Source organism: Staurois parvus, unplaced genomic scaffold, assembly GCF_062004578.1.
Source record: "Staurois parvus isolate SC_StPar_1 unplaced genomic scaffold, SC_StPar_1.0 ptg000387l, whole genome shotgun sequence".
NCBI classification, from domain to species: Eukaryota; Metazoa; Chordata; class Amphibia; order Anura; family Ranidae; genus Staurois; species Staurois parvus.
In genome coordinates this window covers 8,356,773-8,376,804 of record NW_028318183.1, presented here as the reverse complement: position 1 = coordinate 8,376,804, position 20,032 = coordinate 8,356,773, and the positions used below count along the sequence as shown (strand labels likewise).

At 43.4% G+C, this 20,032-nt stretch overlaps 1 protein-coding gene across 1 annotated transcript in view; it reads right to left on the bottom strand.

Moving 5' to 3' along the window:
- The window catches only part of PAN3 (poly(A) specific ribonuclease subunit PAN3), a 90,498-nt gene that overhangs the window by 23,829 nt on the left and 46,637 nt on the right, over window positions 1-20,032 (bottom strand). The window contains exons 5-6 of the mRNA XM_089685841.1: window positions 15,260-15,410; window positions 738-985 (exon numbers count right to left, since the gene is read on the bottom strand). Of these exons, the coding sequence (XP_089541967.1) occupies window positions 738-985; window positions 15,260-15,410 (399 nt within the window). The remainder of the gene's footprint in view (window positions 1-737; window positions 986-15,259; window positions 15,411-20,032) is intronic.

The following is a 20,032-nucleotide window of genomic DNA, read 5'->3' as shown; positions in this document are numbered from 1 at the left end:
CAAAAGGAAAATACTGACCTCCTCTCCAGCAAGTGTCAGTTTTTTGCTCTTTAACTTCTGCCATCTGTCACTTCTGGGGTGTGTAAGATAGATTGTGGTCAGCAGGAGGAAGCACAGTGACTAGCAGCAGAGTCCTGTACTGATGCAGCAGCCAGCAAAATATACCACAGCACCCTAGAAGGGGACATAATCTAGCAGTGGTGAGGCTACCTCTCACACAGAGCCCTGGAGAGAGAAGTATGCATTCTCTATTATAGGGTGCGACTGCCTCATGTTATTGGGTGGGCGCTGTGGAACAGTAGAGCACATTAAAAGGCCTTTACTGCCAAACTAATCTTAGAGTTCATACTTCGCGCATTTTCATGAATACATTGAAAGCAGTATTCTGATCCTCAGACCTTCCAACTAAAGAAAACTGGAGACTCATAATTAGTACTGTCCTCTTACCCTAGGTTCACACCTAAGCGGTTTCCACAGCGTTTTGCAGAAACGCAGCACAGTCCATTTAACATTATTGCCTATGGGACATGTTCACATCTGCACATTTTTCACCCAGTGCATTTTTTGGAAAGGGTCAGGGACTTTTTTTGAACGCAAAAATAGCATTTTTGGCTCTATAGTCTTCAATTGAAACGCTGCAGAAAAGCATGTAGTGCATCTTTGCTGCATTTTACATCTGTCTAGCAAGAGAAAAAAAAAGGAAGAATATTTAAAGTGATATTGCTTTATGCGCATACCATTCCCGTGAGAGGTGCTGGAGTGGTGTCCGTGTAGAAATAGGTGGTTCCCCCAACAGTCTCCTTCTGGATAACCTGTCCTGCAGATGGGGGCTGAGAAACGGAGTTAGTAACTGGTGTTGAGGCACTAGTCGGCACCATGTAAGTAGCTGGGTTGGGTGTGTGACTTCGCCGCCGTGGGGCAGGAGAAGTATGTGGTGTGATATTAGGGGAATGCAGAGGGGAGGACCCAGCAGACAGCGACATCCCTAAGAAAAAAACACATGGTCTGAGTCAATCTTACAGTAAAAATTGAAATCCCACATTTAAAAACCAAAACAAAAAAAACAGCAATAAAAAAATAAAGGGATTACAATAAGTAATAGACTGTCTTCTTACATAGGACCATTCTTAAATTTTTTTATCTACATACGGCAACTTTCACCTGAACCACACTAGACTATTTTAAAGTTAATTTTCATAATAAAAAGTGCATGTAAAATTGAATCATCTGGACAAAACACTGATACAGGAATATTACTTCACTTGTTCTCTGCGAAACACAATATAAAATCATCCACCAAGCCCATTATACTTTCTCATTTAATTTGGCTGTTGCTGCTCGCCCAACATGTCCATGGTGTGACTACACTCGTCCAACACTCGTCTCTAATGCACTGCAGAACTCAATCCCAGAAAGTAATCAATTATACAAACGTCTCTATTTCAAAGGATCCCCATGCTTGGTCTCTTCAGTTACCAAGACCCTGTAAAGACGGAACCTCCTAACACTCTTCCCCAATGGATACATCCAAGGCGCTTCATGGAGCATTCCTTTACACCTGCTAATTTAGCTGCTCATATGGAACCCTTCCAATATTCAGATTGGTATCTCAAAGCTAAATTAACCAATACTTTGGGTAAACTTTAACTATCCAACTCCCCTTATAGCCCCACCCCACAGGTACCTTCCTCCCTATCCAACAGTGGAGTTCACACTCCTCATTAAGATTTCTAGCCAACACAATACTCTTCCTCAAATGTATTCTCCGATAAAGATGTTTTGTGCAGGCTTCCACAACCAAGCTTTCGTTCCTAGAAATTCTCAATTTTGGAGGTTGGGCTTTTTTTTTTTACTGCCATGTTGTATAATTAATGTTTGTTTCTGACAAGGTTTCTTCCCCATTTCAATTGCTGTACTGACTTTTGTCTTTACATGTGATGGTTCATAGATTGTATGTCAAGATGTTCTCTTGTACTTGCATAAAATTCAATAAAAATATATTTAAAAAACAATCTGCATGTGATAGTTTACAGAGATGGTGTACATTCAGTATAAAACTTTTTGCAATCCCCTTAAAAAACACAAAAAACATGCATACCCAATAATGTAAAGAAAACCTAAGCAACAAAAAACCATTTCTCTCAACTAGTGGAAACTTCCAGTACTTGCCATTACAGATGGAACCGAAAGGACAGTTTTAGGGCATGACAGTAAAAGCCTGCCATAACTGCCATCTGCAAAAATGCTTATAAAAATAGCTCTCAGGGGACCATGACACAGCTGGGTCTGCAGGCACATCTGGCCAGGCTCATTGCAGCATCCTTTAAAGCTGAACACATGGAAATGAACCGTTCCGTTAATGTTTGTAGGTGTATGTAAACTTAAACGCTGGCTGTAGATGGATGAAGTTGTGGCCGGTTCAGCAGGATTTGGCCAAATTTCCATCCATCTATGGCTGCACCCCTTTATAAGTTGAGATCAACTTCTCATGAACAGGCTTGTTGGAAAATGTTGCTTTGATCGGCACAACTAGCAAATCGGTTGCAGTGTATTTCAACGATAGTGGGGAATCTTGCTGTCAGACTGATGACAGCAGGGAGGATTCCCACATCCACCTCAAATGGCCTGCTGGCTGAAACAAAAAAGCCATGCATGAAAAGCTAAAGTCATTACAAGCAAATATTACCTGAATCAGATATCCCCTGGTGGTGTTGAAAGGACCTCAACACCACCTTATCTTGGTGAAGAAATTGAAAAGGTTCCTCTGGGACTTGCTGAGTCCAAGTGTCTGCAAAAGCCAGTAGAATTACCCCAATTCACACAAGTGCCCCTTTACCGTGAGGAAGGTTTGTCTCCAGCACTGAAGACTCGAGTCCAATACTTATGGAACTGGGATGCAGGCTTCTGCATCAAGCCAGAGGCTGGTTGCTTAAAGGAGAGGTATAGCCAAAGTGAATTTTGGCTATACTTCTCCAGGGAACCACAGGAGTGCAGTTTGTGCTGCACTCATGTGACCAGTTGTCAAACAGTGGGCTAAAGCCTGCTGTCAGCTGACATCAGTGCTTGTCCAAGCTTTAAAAAAAAAAAAAAAAAAAAAAAAAAAAAAGAAAAAAAAACCTCAGGTTTCACTCAGAATGTTGGACCAGCAGGTGGCTCATACTCACTCCGTGCACTGCTGAGAGCCTGAGCCAGCCACTTCCACCCCCTCTCCAGCCCAGCGCTCCACTGAGTGTTGAAGCAGAGAGCCCACCACTCTCTGCTCGGAGGGGAGAGCTGAGTGATCAGCAGTGCTCATACAGTTCTCAGTCTTAGAGCATGTGGGGGACAGACGCAGCATCAGATGGATGCTGCATCCACATAGGTAAGTTTGTCTTTATTAACTCTTCCATTGAATCCAGAATGTGGCACTCATCGCCTTTGCCTTCTTAAAGTGTTACTAAACCCACAACAGTAAAATCAGTCTGTATATGCAGTAAAGCATGTTTGTTCTACTTGTGGAACCTAAGGGGTTAATACTCTTCAACAAGAGGGGTAGAGAGGCTCAAACTGCCTTTTTACACAATGCAATGACCACCTGATACAGATTGAACCCGTGGTCACATACACATGCTCTGTTTGTGTATTGCTAGAGAGTTTATTTTTTTCTTGGGAGGGTGCATATAATCAGCACTGTCCAGACAGAGGGTCAGAAGATTCACATCCTACTAGAGCAGAAAGGAAACTCCTCCTACAAGCTTTAACAAGTGCTCTGCTGAAGTTACAAGCCTGCCAACTGCTGATGAGAACAGGTATTTAGCAGTTATTTACTAAAAATAATTGCATTTCTGTGTGTGTACTATGGGAGACCAGATAGAATGAAGGGGCAAGAGTGCTTTTCCTCAGTCTGTCTGAAGGCATCCAAGGATAGGCCAAACAAGCATTGGCATGAAAGAGCAGCCTCTCATTTTGCTTTTCTGCTAACCAACACTTACTGTATGTGAGTGTATCTCAGCTGCATAAGAGCTAGGGGATTGGGTTTGCATATTTAAGCCATGGGATCCTCACCAGAACCTCATGTAGTCTTTCAAGACATCCGCTGAAAAACTCATGCTCTAGGAAAAACAAAAAAAACAAAAAAAATAAATAAATAAATAAAAGTCTTCTAGAAGCTGCCAAATGGCAGATTTTCTAGATCCGATTTTCTGGAACAAAAGCACACCTTTTGTCCAGACTAAAAGGGCTTGGCAAACTCCCACTGCAGCCACCATAGGCTACAGAGCCATGCAGGACAGAGACGCAGAGAGGTGGCCTTAAAGAAAGGCTTACAACTTCTTATCCATGGAGGTCTTTAAAGACCAGGACCTCATCCACCAGGACCTTAAAAGGTCTTACTAGTATGGGAAAAAAAAAAAAAAAAAAAACCCCACTGGAAAGTTCAAGGTTTTAAACTCCTCCATGGGTTACAGATGAGCAAAAATGTATTGGTGTTAGAAAGCCTTTCCTGGGTCCACCCCACCAGAGGTCTAATAAAAAGGCAGATATAGGAGGAACAAATTCCACGAAGACGATCTTCAGAGACACACCCATCACCCAAGGACGCTAGCACAAATCTTGGGCTTAGCTGAGCTGGGAAGGTTAAGTCTAGCAGAAAAAAAAAAAAAAAAAAAAGGAGTCCTATGTTTTTTGGCTAAGTAGTCATGAATATCTATTTGATGCACACTTTCTATCCAACATAATGATCAGCATACCACATCTGCTATGTAAAAAAAAAGAAGACAAAAGATAAATCACAGTGGAGACTGTCATCATCAAGTGGAGAAAATACGGCGCAACAGTGACATTACCAGTTTTTGGAGGGACATCCAGTTCTTGGTAAAGACAAGAAAACTGGTCTGGGAGGCTGCCAAGAGACCTACAGCAACATTAACCCACTTGCCTACCAGGCACTTATACCCCCTTATTTACCAGGCCAATTTTCAGCTTTCAGCGCTGCCGCACTTTGATTGACAATTGCGCGGTCATGCAACATATGAAATTTTGATCATTTTTTTCTCACAAATAGAGCTATCTTTTGGTGGTATTTAATCGCCACTGGGCGCTTTACATTTTGCGCTATAAATAAAAAAGGTGCAAAAAATTAGAAACAAAGAAACTTTTTTTTCAATTATAAAATTTTTCAAACAGGTAATTTTTCTCCTTCACTGATGTGCGTTGATGAGGCAGCACTGATGGGCATTGATAGGCGGCACTGAGGCAGCACTGATAGGTGACACTGATGATGGGTACTGATAGACGGCACTGACTGGCGGCACTGCTGGGCACTGACTGGCGGCACTGCTGGGCTGCACTGGTGGCGGCACTGCTGGGCTGCACTGGTGGCGGCACAGGTAGGAGACACTGCAGAGTGGCACAGGTGGGCGCACTGCTGGGCACAGGTGGGCGCACTGCTGGGCACAGGTGGGCGCACTGCTGGGCACAGGTGGGCAGAACTTGCGGGTGGCACTGCTGGGCACCGATCAGGGCACTGATCATCAGTGCCCTAATGATCGGTGCCGATCCTCGCTCTGACAACTGCCGGTTCTCGGCAGTACTTTCCTCACGCTGTCAGATCGTGAGGAAAGTGCAGCCGAGAACCGGCAGTTGCATTTCCCTCTGATCAGCGTGTCATTGGACACCGCTGATCAGGTGGTAAAAGGCCGCTGTGATTGGCCTTTTACCACATCACGTGATCAGCTGTGTCTGTAGGACACAGCGATCACGGAGAACGCCGGGTGCGCGCCTCCTGGGGCGCAAAGGAGAGCGCGTTCTGGTGGGACGTCATATGACGTCCACCCAGAACTGGCCGGCCGCAGTGCAGCCGTCATTCGGCTATCTGCGGCCGGCTACTAGTTAAGGAGCAGCAGGAATATCTGGCAAGTACTGGCTGTGTGGTATGTGTGACAACAATCTCCTGTATTCTTCATATGTCTTGGCTATGGGATAGAGTGGCAAGACCAAAGCCTTTTTGTACTAAGAAAAACATCCAAGCCTGGCTAAATTTTGCAAAAACACATCTGAAGTCCCCCAAAAGCATGTGGGAAAATGTGTTATGGTGTGATGAAACCAAGGTTTAACATTTTGGCCATAATTCCAAAAGAGGTTTGGCACAAAAACAACACTGCACATCACAAAAAACACCATACCCACAGTGAAGCATGGTGGTGGCAGCATCATGCTTTGGGGCGGTTTTTCTTCAGCTGGAACTGGTGCCTTAGTCAAGGTAAAGGGAATTATGAACAGTTCCAAACACCAGACAATATTGGCACAAAACATTCAGGCTTCTGCTAGAAAGCTTAACATGGAGGAACTACATCTTTCAGCATGACAACGACCCAAAGCATACATCCAAACCAAGGAATGGCTTCACCAGAAGATTTAAGTTTTGGAATGACCCAACCACAGCCCAGAGCTAATCCGATCAACAATCTGTGGGGGTGATCTGAAGAGGGCTGTGCACAGGAGATGTCCTTGTAATATAACAGATTTGGAGTGTTTTTGCAAGGAAGAGTGGGCAAATATTGCCAAGTCAAGATGTGCCATGCTAATAGTCATTTTGGGTATGAGTCTGAGTGCTGGAATAAAATAAATGTGCTTTAGCAAAGTATTAGCACACTTAGGCAACCATATTTTAGTTTATTTTTACTTCCCTCCACCTAAAAGCTTTCAGTTTATTGTTAAACTGAGTTGTACAGTTTATAGGTTACATTAAAAAAGGTTGAAAAAGTTCTGAAATGCTGCTCTCTCCTCAGTGCAGGCTAGACCGCTTCTGATTGGTCAGCACAAATCAAAAGCAGTCTAGCCAGTATGATCATCTCTGCAAGGAGAGGAGAGTCAAGGGTATTTCAAATCCCCAGACCTGCGAAGCAACTCTCCTCTCCTTGCAGGGATGACCGTACAGCCTTGACAGTGTGATTGGTCAGCACCGTGGCAGTGCTGACTAGTCAAAAGTCGTCTAGCCTGTACCCTCATGCAAGGAGAGGAGAAAGCTACTGGCATTTCAAATCCCCAGCTTTTCATTCTGTGATAGGATGGGATCAGTGCAGGGCGATTTCCCCCACCGCTCCTGTGTCAATTCAGGCTATAACAAGCCTGGGCTCACACAGGAGCAGCGGGGAAGCCCCATGTGATTTGGACATTAAACTGCATTCCTGTTTAAATCTTATGCTATTCTTTTCGGCGCAATTTGCATCCCTTTTGTACGGATACAAATCACACTGCAAAGTATCGGCACTCTATTGGCGAGTACTTGACCAAAAGTACCGATACTTGTACTTGCCGATTCAAATAAAAAAAAAAAAAAAAAAAAAAAAAAAAAAGGGCATCTGTGCATCCCTAGTTAAAACAAGGCTCTGCATCACTTTCTCTTACTAACAAGTGCTTTGTACATAAGAGTTTTCCCAACTTGCAGAATAATATTTTTAAAAACGTGTAGAGTCACATGCACCAATGTGTTAAACTGATCTAGGTCCCATCTACCACTCAGTGCTGTGCAGAAGAAAGCTTAAGAAATTACAAGTATAAATAGCAATGTAGGGACAGACAGACCTTGTCCTTGAACCCTCATATTCCCTTTGCCAGTGTTCCCCTGCTGTTCCTCCGTTGCAGCCAGCGCCAGAAGCCCCACTGTTGGACGCTAAAGCTGGCCATACATGGATTGAAATATGTCCAGTTCAGCAGGGACCAGCCAAATTTCAATCCATGTATCAAGCAGGCTGGTTGTACACAAATCGATCTATGGTACCTGTGTACAACCAAACTGTTGGGGCTCTCTTCCCCCCCCCCCCCCCAGCAATGGGTGCAGCCAGCTATAGCTGGTGTTCTGACGGCAGATGTCTTCCTTGTGTCAGAATACATGGAGGATCAATGCACGGACTGGTTTGACGGGCATCTGTAATTCACTTCCTGTAACACCAGCTGAGGCAGTGGAAGGAGTGCTGGGCAAAGTTAGTATAAGGGGGTTGAGGACAACAGGGGCTTTACACCAAAAAACAATATACTGCCTGTGACTACGGACATGCATGCTCAACCTCAATTAATACCAGTGTACTCAAAAATAGCATAAAAGATCATAAATCGCCATATTACTATGAAATTAGAATGAAACCCTACAATATGAACCCAAGGCTCAAAAAGCCCCTAAAGCTTCCAGACTGGCTAATATCACTGAAAAACAGCATAGCTTTCACTTCAACCACTTTCATTTACCTAATGTCACAGCAAGCCCCAAAAAAGGAGAAGTGAGGGTTTAGATCACTTAAAACAAACAAACATACATGACATGAAAACAAAATGTTCAAAAACAGTACAAAGTTATTTTGAGATTTGGAAAAATGCACCTGAAGTGAGAACATGAACATGGTGTACAATACTTCACTGCATGAGAACCTCTACACATACAGTAGGGCAAAAAAGTATTTACTCAGCCACCAAGTGCAAGTTCTCCCACTTAAGATGAGAGGCCTGTAATTTGCATCATAGGTAGACCTCAACTATGAGACAAAATGAGAAAAAAAAAATCCAGACAATCACATTGGCCGATTTGGAAAGAATTTGCAAATTATGGTGGAATATAAGTCTTTCCAAATCAGCCAATGTGATTATCTGGATTTTTCTCATTTTGTCTCTCAGTTTAGGTCTACCTATGATGCCAATTACAGGCCTCTCATCTTTTTAAGTGGGAGAACCTGCACAATTGGTGGCTGACTAAATACTTTTGCCTACCAAAAACTGAAATATTGGGTTTTAAGTGGTGACTGAGGTGGGAAAATGCCATTTATAATTTTGCATTTGTTTTTTGGGTCTGCACACCTATTGTAGCTAGCGCTAGTTAACCACTTAAGGAACACCCTATAGCAGATATACTGCTACAGTACAGCCCCTGTGCACAAAATCACAAACATTTTAGAATTTCCAAGTAGGGGGTGCACGCCCTACCCGTGCCACCATTTGCGGTTTCGGTGTCAAACAGTCCATCAGTTTGGGTACACTGCTCTAGATGGCTGAGCAGAGCCATCCAGAGCAGTGTGCTTACAGTTAAGCACCCCCCCACGCCCTAAATTGCAGTATCTATACCATAGTTTGTAGACGCTATAACTTTCACACAAAGCAATCAATATGACTCCCAGACCCCAAAATTGTTATTCAGAAAATTGCAGGGTGCTATGACAGGGGGTGGAGAGTGATCTGGGCGTCTGGCATGATACAGCCCTCACATGGCTAGGCTGAATGCTCTTAAAATGACGATACTGATCCATCTCCTGCTGATATTCTTTAGCTGTTTATGTTGGTTGTTAAAGACTTAGTTGGCATGCTCCTTCACAGATGTGAGGATGGGGGCTTGGGAGTTCCAGGTATATCCCTTTACTATAAAGCTATGGCCCTAGCTCTTATCTTAAACTGGACGCATACCGCAGACAAAACATGGGTCCCTTTGAAAGAGTATAGCCGGTAGAAATTTGGTTGGGGCCCCTAGGGTCCCGCATGCACATTGACTATCCAGCTGGACTAGCCCCGTTACGCTTAACACGCTGAGGGTTTGGGATCAGGTTAATAGGTCGGGTGGCTTCTCCCCTCCGCTCCTCGCACCACTGGGATGTTTCCCTTGGTTCTTACCTGGCGAAGACGCATCCTTTAAAGTATGGGGTGGAAAGGGGATTGTCAGATGTCAGACCCTGGCCCTGTCCAGGAGTCTGCTGCTCCTGGATAGCCTGCGCAGGTCTGTTGGGTCGTTCCCCCGTGGATTTTTGTCATTACCATCAGATTCATGATTTATTTCAGAGGTTGCTACCCAGGGTGCAAGCCCAGGACTCTGACTTAATACAGGAATGAGAGGCTGAACTAGGTTTCGACCTGGAACCCCTGGCAATTGAGGAAAATTATTCATATGACTCATGCCTCGTCCATCAGTTCCAAAACACAAGAGTCGCGCTATAAGTTTTTATTAAGGTGGTACAGGACGCCTTCCCAGCTAGCCAAGATTTTTCCCTGGGACTGATGAGATGTTGGCGGGGGTGCCCTCAGGAAGGCACCTTCCTGCATCTTTGGTGGTATTGCCCCAAGATTCAAAAAAGTTTGAGGGATCTTTTTCCCTGGATTCAGAGACAACCCTTCAGCCTACTGAATTCACCTCTCTGCACTAGTTTCATGGTATCCCTCCCACACTCAAAATCTATAAACAGTGTTACCCCACATCTTTTGAATGCCACTAAGAGCCTAATACCACGCCTCTGGAAGCAGAGTCGGTGCCCTACTGTAGCGGAGTGGAAGAGGTTGATAGGATCTATCAGGCAGAATGCAGGATCCATACTGTCAAAAACGGTCTTGAGAAATGACATTACATTTGGGCTGGATGGTTGTACTACTCTACGGAACTAAAGGACCTGGTTGATCCTCCTCCAGGTACGGGCTCCCTATAATTCTGGATCCTCCTTGTGTCCCCCGCCTCGAGTGCCAGAACCCCCTCCCAGATGGTTCCACTCAGTTTGCCTGGGACCCAGAAATTCTATTGCTGGCATACCGTGCGGTAGGTTTCTCTCGAGTTCTGTCTCCTAAATTGCCCCGAGCCCTCAATCCTGTGTTGCTATTCCTATTCTACTGGCCCTATGTGGCCTTGGCTATCTTTTCTTTTTGCATCTCTCCCTTCTCTCTCTCTTCCCTGTCTTGTTTCTTTGTCCCTGCCTTCTTGCATACAAGTACTGAGTTTTCTGCAAATGCACTTTGTGCTATATAATGTCACTATTGTTTGAGTTTGAAGCATGGAGCATATCTGATATTCGCCTTGAGATTGGCTGGCCTCGTGTAGAGATGTAGCTCCTGCGTGGTGGTTGGATCTCTTGGCGATAAGTTTTGCGCGGTTTCTTGCGGTCCTGACAGTGGGCGGGGGGGTATGTGGCATGGTATCTGTATTCTACCATAGGTTTGATTTAGATCTGTATTACATCATTGTACGCAAGCTCTGTTGTGTACTTCCTTAAAGCTCTGTGTGCTTCCTTAAAGACTGAGACAGAGAAAAGGTATCATTTTGTCTTTACTATTGCTTTACCCTTTGTCTATTAACAGATTTAAAAAAAAAAAAAAAAAAAAAAAAAAAAAGTTAAGAGGAAAGGTTTTCCCCAATTAAACCATTTGTGAAAGTCTCACTCAGCCTTCACTCTGCAGTTGGTACTGCAGATGCCACTCAGTAGGTGTTTAATCAAATGTATTGTATCTGAACACTCCATTATTATAGTGTCCTTTTATCATGCAGCGGTAAATGACAGATGCTCAGTTCTGACATTCCCAGTAGGATCAGTTCTCCTCTGAATTCCTTTTTATGAAGCGGTGTAGATCGCTTCTCTTAATGACGAGAGAAGCTATCTACAAAACGCTTTGAACACTAAAAAACAGCTGCTGTTTCCGTAATCTCGTGAGATTACAGTGAGAGGTCAAACAGTTTACTAAGCAGCGGTAAATTACCATTGCTTCCTTAGATTCTGGAGTATCTGGAGGGAGAACACAGATTGCCAGTGAAGCGCTGACATCACTCCTTCATACACTGGCAGTTTGTGTGCTGAGATGATCAGCAGAGAACATGTTCTCCGCTGATCAGGTTTCCTAAACGATCTGAGATCAGCAACGATCCTCAGGATCACCACTGATCTCAGTTTCATAAAAGGACACATTCCAATATTGTTTTAAAGTTTGTGCATGTGTCAGCATACAGCAAAAAAGGTGAAGTTATCTGATACATCACAAACTGCAGGTGGAAAAGGGGTCAACATTCAAAAAAACTCTTCAAAATGCTACCAATTTAAGCACTCTAAACAATACATATAAATATAGGCAAGGTAGGTCCTCCACACCTCTGAATGAGATCATGGGACACAGCCTTCTAGCAAACATCTCAGCCAAGTTTACCTTTTGTAACCTGTTACACACTCATACAGGTTACGCTCAGACCGCTCCCCTGCTTTCACAGCTAGCAGGGTGATCCCCCCCTTGCTAGCTGTCAAATATAAAAAAAAAAAAAAAAAAAGCTGTGCGGGGCCCTGCCCTCATGGCCACATCACTCATTCACAGTCATCTGTGAATGAGAGACTACAGCAGCTGTCAATTTGTAGTCCCTCAATGAACTACCACAGCACTGAAGTACCGTGGTAGCTCATTCATTCTTCAGGTCAGAATACTACATCCCATACGGCAAGCAGATATTCTGACAGGTCTGCAAGAGACCTGCATAGCATCAGCATTCTACTGATCGCAGGTGCAATGCTTTCCAGGCTCCTGCAGACAAATGCACTTTTTTTGATGCAGGTAAAAAAAATGTGCATTTATTATGGTTTTCTAAAAGGTGAACTTATCCTTATGTAAACATGAGCATCAAGCGCTACCCAGAAAAGCCTCAGTAATAATTTGAAATGGGGATTTCAGATTACTATGAACTATGCAACAAATCTGAAAACAAATCCACAAACTTTTTAAGTGGCCACTGGAGCACTTGGCTATGAAGGTATGCATGCAACTAGAATCAAAGCGTAGGGAAAGGCTTCTTTGTAAATTAATTAAAAATATTTATTGCCATAACCATGGATATGGCTTATTTAAATCCCTAAAATCAATACAAAAGGGTTCGGACTGCACTTCAAAATCAGCTCTCTTCTCTATTAACTGCTATTAAAGTGAAATAGTACGCAAAAACTTGTTCTGCAAAACTCTTCCCAAAAAGGTGTAGCTGACTTTAATATGAGAATTTTTCCAAGGTGGCTCAACAAGTTTGGTATAGGACAATTGCTTTAGCTAGTCTTCAAAAACAGGTTCTGTATAGCTTACAGGTATATGTCAGTTGTCCCACTTCATGATGAAACTGACACCCATCAAGAGATGGCCATTGGAAATTGTGATTGTAAAAATGCAGTGATTGGTGCTGGTAAGCTTGGAAGGTACCAAAACAGAGAAGGCCCATATAATTTTCTGTCACGCTAGAGAGAAGCCATCAAGCGCTCCTCCATCCTCATTTCCTGTACAACTCACATGTGTTCTGCTCAAACGTGTACTCCTACATCAATAATCTGCTGTTAATTATATTGTGTCCTCCTTTTACTGCTGTAGATAACACTGGTGTTGGACATATACCATTTAGCCACTTGCCCCCCTGAGGCTTTACCCCCCTTCATGACCAGGCCATTGTTTGAGTTACGCTGCTGCGTTACTTTAACTGACAATTACGCAGTCATGCAACGCCGCACCCAATATAAATTTACTTTTTATTTCCCCCCACAAATTGAGCTTTTTTGGTGGTATTTGATCGTATGTGCGTTTACTTTTTGCACTATAAGCAAAAAAAAAAAAAAAGTTAAAAATCAAATTTAAGCCAAAATGTATTTTAGGCCAAAATGTATTCTGCGACATGTCTTTGCTAGGAAAAATCCCAACACCTGTAAATTAATTGGTTTACGTGAAAGTTCTAGCATTCACAAATGGCGGTACAGATGGGATTTTTTTTATTCTACTAGTAATGGCGGTAATCAGTGACTTCGTGGGACTGCGGCGGACAGTCTGGCACTGGGGGGAGCCAACGTTGTGTCACTGACATCTCCAGTGACACCAATACAGTGATCAGTGCTTAAAAAAACCAAAACAACCAAACCGCACTGACTGTACTAATGGTACTGGACAGGAAGGGGTTAATGTGAGGGGCAATCAAAGGGTTAACTGCGCTGGGAGTGTTCTACTGGGGGGGGGGGGGGGGGGGTGTTCCTCCCTGTCAGCTCAAGCACACCGATCACGATTGGCTGTACTGTGCACAGCCATCCCAAGCAGTGTGCTCGAGCCGACAGGGACACGGAGATGCTCGGTAATCACTGGCAGGTAATTACCAGCCGTGACCTGGTGATTGACATCCGCGGCTGTAAATAGCAGCGTGGGTAGGGCGCTTGTGCGCACCCCCTACCTGGAAATGCAAAATCACGTATACACAATTTTGCGCACAGGTGCCGCCCTGTAGCAGTGTATCTGCTAAAGAGTGGTCCTTAAGCAGTTAATGCAGCAGCCAACCGATAGAATCTGCATTTTATGTAACACGTTTTGCAGGCCCATTTATCATAGTTGGAGATCAAGCTTTCCTTCTTCCCTAAAGACAGGGAAAAAAATCTGATGGCTGAAAAATCTTCATTGAGGGCTTGTTCACACCAAAACAAAGTGCAGCAAGTCTGCATTACATGTGCATGTCCCACGCCATGTTTAAAATGCACTGGGTGTGCAATTTGATGTGGGTATCAATTCAATCCTAACACTCTTGCAAATCATGCACTTTTGGAAATTAGAACATGGAACACTTTGGATGCAATTCAGTGCAATTTCAAAATTATTCAAGTGAATAGGCTGAAAAATTGCACAGCACCGAGTCTCAGGATTCAGGTGTGAAATAGTCCAAAAGCAACTGGTCCATTTCCTCAAGTAGCCCTTTACAATTTTTCAAACCCAAAGATTACATCTCATCCCTGACGTCTGCGAGATGCTGGGTATGCCACACGTATAAGTCATTTCAGAAGCTGATGACCAATGGAAGAAGGTAAGGACCTGGACGATGCATCGGAGGAGATGGTGGTTCTGACAGATGTCATTGCTGGACAGTACAAAACAAACAGGATTTGAAAGTAAACTTAAGTGAGATTTGTACTCAACTGCACAAGTATCGACAGTCAGCATGTTTAAATGCCATATAAATGTAGTCTGCCCTATCTAAAAACACAACAACTAGAATATAAAGTGGAAAATGACTATCATTTGGAAAGATTTTAACAGGTGTCCAGATTGGAATATTTCCCCACCTAGCCTAGTTTGGGTGACAACGGTAAAAGGTTTGATTTCACATCACTTCCTGTCCCGCTGATGGTTGTTCAGACAAAAACAGAATCGTGTCTTAACACTTCCATGCTTTAATAAAAAAAAAACGAAAAACAAAAAAAAAAACGCAAGTTTTGGCTTTAAATACTACTTCTGCGTGAGCTGGGACATTTTTCATAGAGTTTCGGCAGCCATTTATTCAGTCATTTCCAGGAGTAAACCATTTGCAGCACTTTAGGTCTTTTGGATATATTTTGATATCATTGAAATTGCACCCTGATAACAAGCAAAGTTTTAAAAGTACAGCATTAAAAAAAACCCAACACCAAACAATTTTTAGCGATTCTAAACTTAAAAAAAACACTAATGTATTTCCACAAACTATGGAGCCAGATTCTTATAAAACTAGTATTTTTACCTGGAGCAAGGGCAGCTGAAGTAGGCCCTCCCATAGAGGGGTGAGAGAACAGCGCTTGGGAGAAGGCAGACATGTTGGACTGGGACATGTTACCCAATCGCGACGTTGATCCTCCTTTGGGAATAAACTCGCTGGCAGTAGGGTTAGGAGTCTGCAAAAGAGGTTTCAGCTACCACATTAGAAGTGTTAACCTTAAAATGCATAAAAAAAAAAAAAAAATGCACACATCCACTTCCTTTTAGGTACAGTTTAAGTTCTAGAAAAGAGCTTAATATTAGTGGATCCAAGCATCCACTTCACTGATATAAAATCAGCCCTAGTCTGTTTGCTAGGAAGGTATTTCATTAACGCTTGTTTTTTGTTTTGGTTTTTTTAAACACACAAAAACAAAAAAAAACAAAAACCCACACACCACACTTGTACCATATAAACAGACTAGCATTGATGAATTACTCAAAGAGTCCAGCCTCAGCAGCCAGCCAATTTTAGACAGGTTCACATGGCATGCTCTTAGGTCTTGAAGACTCCCATATGCAGCATAATTAAAGTAGAACTATAGGCAAAACTTATTTTAAATAGAGCAAGGAAAGGTTATAACCCCAATCAGAATTTATTCCTTGCCATTTGTGTCCTATTGAGATTTCTCTTCACTTAATTTCCCATAGCTACATAGGAAGTGACAGGAAATCCCTGAAAATTAGGGGAATTCCTTGGGGACCCCCAGGAGACCAGAACTAGTGTCCCCTTAGAAGATTTCCCCACTTACTTTTCTGGTGACAACCATTATCATTGAAGGTAAAAAAACCCAAATTTTGGGTTAACAGGACAAAGGTGAATCTCCTTAATAGGGATACAGACAGCAATAAAAACTAAAAAAAACAGGCATTCTAATCAGTCTGCAATCTATTCAAAACAAAACAGTTTTGCATTTAGTTATACTTTATGCCTTCTTCAGTGCCAACAACATTAAATTGGACTTTATGAAATTTGGGGTAAACCGTTAAATCAGATTATAGCTATAATTTGATACAATATCCCAATCAAATGCGTTTCCCTATCCAGTGTGTGTATTTGACCACATAGCCTCCTGAATATGTATGGCAAGGGCCCAGTCAAAGATGCATCAAGAAAGACACCTACAGTGGGGCAAAAAAGTATTTAGTCAGCCACCAATTGTGCAAGGTCTCCCACTTAAGATGAGGCCTGTAATTGGCATCATAGGTAGACCTCAACTATGAGAGACAAAATGAGAAAAAAAAAAAAAAAAACTCAGACAATCACATTGGCTGATTTGGAAAGAATTTATTTGCAAATTATGGTGGAAAATAAGTATTTGGTCAATATCAAAAGTTCATCTCAAATACTTTGTTATATATCCTTTGTTGGCAATGACAGAGGTCAAACGTTTCCTGTAAGTCTTCACAAGGTTGGCACACACTGTTGCTGGTATGTTGGCCCATTCCTCCCATGCAGATCTCCTCTAGAGCAGTGTTTTAGGGCTGTCGCTGGGCAACACGGACTTTCAACTCCCTCAAAAGGTTTTCTATGGAGTTGAGATCTGGAGACTGGCTAGGCCACTCCAGGACCTTGAAATGTTTTACGAAGCCACGCCTTCGTTGGCTGGGTGGTATGTTTGGGATCATTGTCATGTTGGAAGACCCAGCCACGTTTCATCTTTAATGCCCTTGCTGATGAAAGGAGGTTTGCACTCAAAATCTCACGATACATGGCCCCATTCATTCTGTCCTGTACATGGATCAGTCGTCCTGGTCCCTTTGCAGAGAAACAGCCCCAAAGCATGATGTTGCCACTCCCATGCTTCACAGTAGGTATGGTGTTCTTTGGATGCAACTCAGCATTCTCTCTCCTCCAAACACAACGAGTTGTGTTTCTACCAAACAGTTCTATTTTGGTTTCATCTGACCATATGACATTCTCCCAATCCTCTTCTGGATTATCCAAATGTTCTCAAGCAAACTTCAGACGGGCCCGGACATATACTGTCTTAAGCAGGGGGACACGTCTGGCACTGCAGAATCTGGGTCCCTGGCGGCGTAGTGTGTTACTGATGGTAGCCTTTGTTACGTTGGTCCCAGCTCTCGGCAGGTCATTCACTAGGTCCCCCCGTGTGGTCCTGGGATTTTTGCTCACGGTTCTTGTGATCATTTTGACCCCACGGGGTGAGATCTTGCATGGAGCCCCAGATAGAGGGAGATTATCAGTGGTCTTGTATGTCTGGCATTTTCTAATTATTGCTCCCACAGTTGATTTGTTCACACCAAGCTGCTTGCCTATTGCAGATTCAGTCTTCCCAGCCTGGTGCAGGTCTACATTGTTTCTGGTGTCCTTCGACAGCTCTTTGGTCTTCACCATAGTGGAGTTTGGAGTGGGACTGTTTGAACTTGTTATCAGTATAAAAGACACCTGTCCACAACCTCAAACAGGTGCCATTGATACAGGTAATGAGTGCAGGACAGAGGAGCCTCTTGAAGAAGGTACAGGTCTGTGAGAGCCAGAAATCTTGTTTGTTTGTAGCTGACCAAATACTTATTTTCCACCATAATTTGCAAATAAATTCTTTCCAAATCAGCCAATGTGATTGTCTGGCCTTTTTTCCCTCATTTTGTCTCTCATAGTGGAGGTCTACCTATGATACCAATTACAGGTCTCATCTTTTTAAGTGGGAGAACTTGCACAATTGGTGGCTGACTAAATACTTTTTTGCCCCACTGAAATTGTACAATAAAGTGCAATGGACTGCATTACTACATAAAAGGGCAATTTAGATTTTTGCATACATTGAGTTACTTTGTTTCTTCAGCAACCCATTCACAACACAGGAAGTTAACAAATCTGCAGACTAAGGCCTCAACAGAAATGGTTTCTTGCAGGAACTCAATGCCGAGCAAACCAAGGTAATGGCAACCAAAAATCCCACCTTGTGTGCAAGAAGTGAAAACTTCAGGAAGGTTCAAAAAGATTGCAAAACAGATAAGACAAAGTTAAGGTCCCAGAGGGATCAAGTGGGACTACCCAGGGAGAAGAATCTTTGGACACCTTGCACAAAGGCTAATGATTGAGAAGTGATAGACCTGTGAAATAGAACAGCCAAGGCTGAGATCTGTGGGTTTAGGTACTTCAAGCCAGAGTATCTCCACAGCAGACTGCAGAAAAGCCAAAATGCACCTCATAACATTGTTTGGAGTTATACTTTGTCTCACACAGGTGAAGCAAGTCTTCCATGTACAAGTACCCATCTTGGAGTAGAAGAACAGTCAGAAATATCCCCATCTTCCAGGACTGGAGCTTTAAAAGCCATATCAAAAAAAAAAAAACACAAAAAAGATGTCCATATCTGTCATCTCCCACCACAGACAAATCTCTGGAGTTGAGTTCTTTACTGAAATTGTTCAGATTCAGCTGCTGACAGCTGAGAAAAGTCTGCCATTCTCAAACTGCAGAGAGGACCAGAATGTGAAGTTCTGTCCAAGACAAGATTGGGTCCACTTCTGTCAGCATGAATTTTTGCTTGATAAAGTATAGCAGAGCCATGGCATTATCAGACATTGTTGGAAAGCCCTCATAGGTAGACCAACATAGGAGAGCCAGCCACATCACAAGTTCTAGGATGTTGATCAGCAACTTTTGCTCCAACAACCATGCTCCCTAAAGTTCTCCAAAACTTATATCCAGCCTGAAAATGGAAGGATTTCTCAGCATCTCTAACTGCATGTATACTGACCAGGCCAGAGTATCCAGTCTTCGGAGTCCACTACGGAAAGCAAAAGACTCCAGATGTCTGTCACATACAACCAGGAAATTGAGTTGCATAACACTAGAGAGAAACCGGGCAAAAAGGGACAGCATCAACGGCAGCTATCATTTCTACAGCACCTGCATGCAAGTCTAGGCATCAGATGCAAAGCCAACTCCTGGTGCTACAGCACCCAGCCAAACCTCTTGATCTCATACTGTCTGCTGATGTCAGTTTGAGCTGACTGCTCCCTGCGCAGTAGGTGGGTCACGTATTCCACAACGGCAACATCCCACAGCTTGGATTCTGGGTTTTAAGGACAAGTCAAAAAACCACAAATTGAGAGTTGCAATTTTCCACTGTCTATCCACTTACACGAGAAGTCTTGCAGATGAAGTAAAGCAATTACCACCAAAAGGTGGACACCATCCTGAGCCTATATACTATTCAGAAATTTGTTAAGACCCTTGAAGACAATATGGCTAATGTCTCCTCTTGGCAGTAACTAGTCCTTCCACAGCACTGTGCAGATACCCTTGAGCACAAAGTGTTGAGGGGGAAGCAGCCTAAATGCCAGTTTGTAGCCTCTGCAATTTTCAAAGCCAAGTTGCCCGCCAAGACCAGTAGAGGGGTACCCACCACATCATTCATCCACCTACCTCTCTGCCTGCCTAAAGCCATGGCTAACGGAGGTTAAAATAGATAGGCCCGTGCCCCCCCAGAGAAGCAGCCGCCCAGCTGACAGGAGTATCTGCTTAAGCCAAACTCCTATGGGGCATTTACCCCCAGTAGTCTGTACCTGCATAGCCTGCGAGAACTAGCAGGGCTGGAGGCAGAAACACTATCTGACTGTCTCCTAGACCAGCATGATCTGACCGCTCCCTTTCCCCATTGGAGTAGCCTCAGACAGCTGAAAAACATGTACTGTGCATGATTAAAAATGATACAGGTGTTATCACATGTGCAGCATGCCTGACCACCCTCCTTGATCTCTGCCACCGCTGCTTAAAAACCCATAC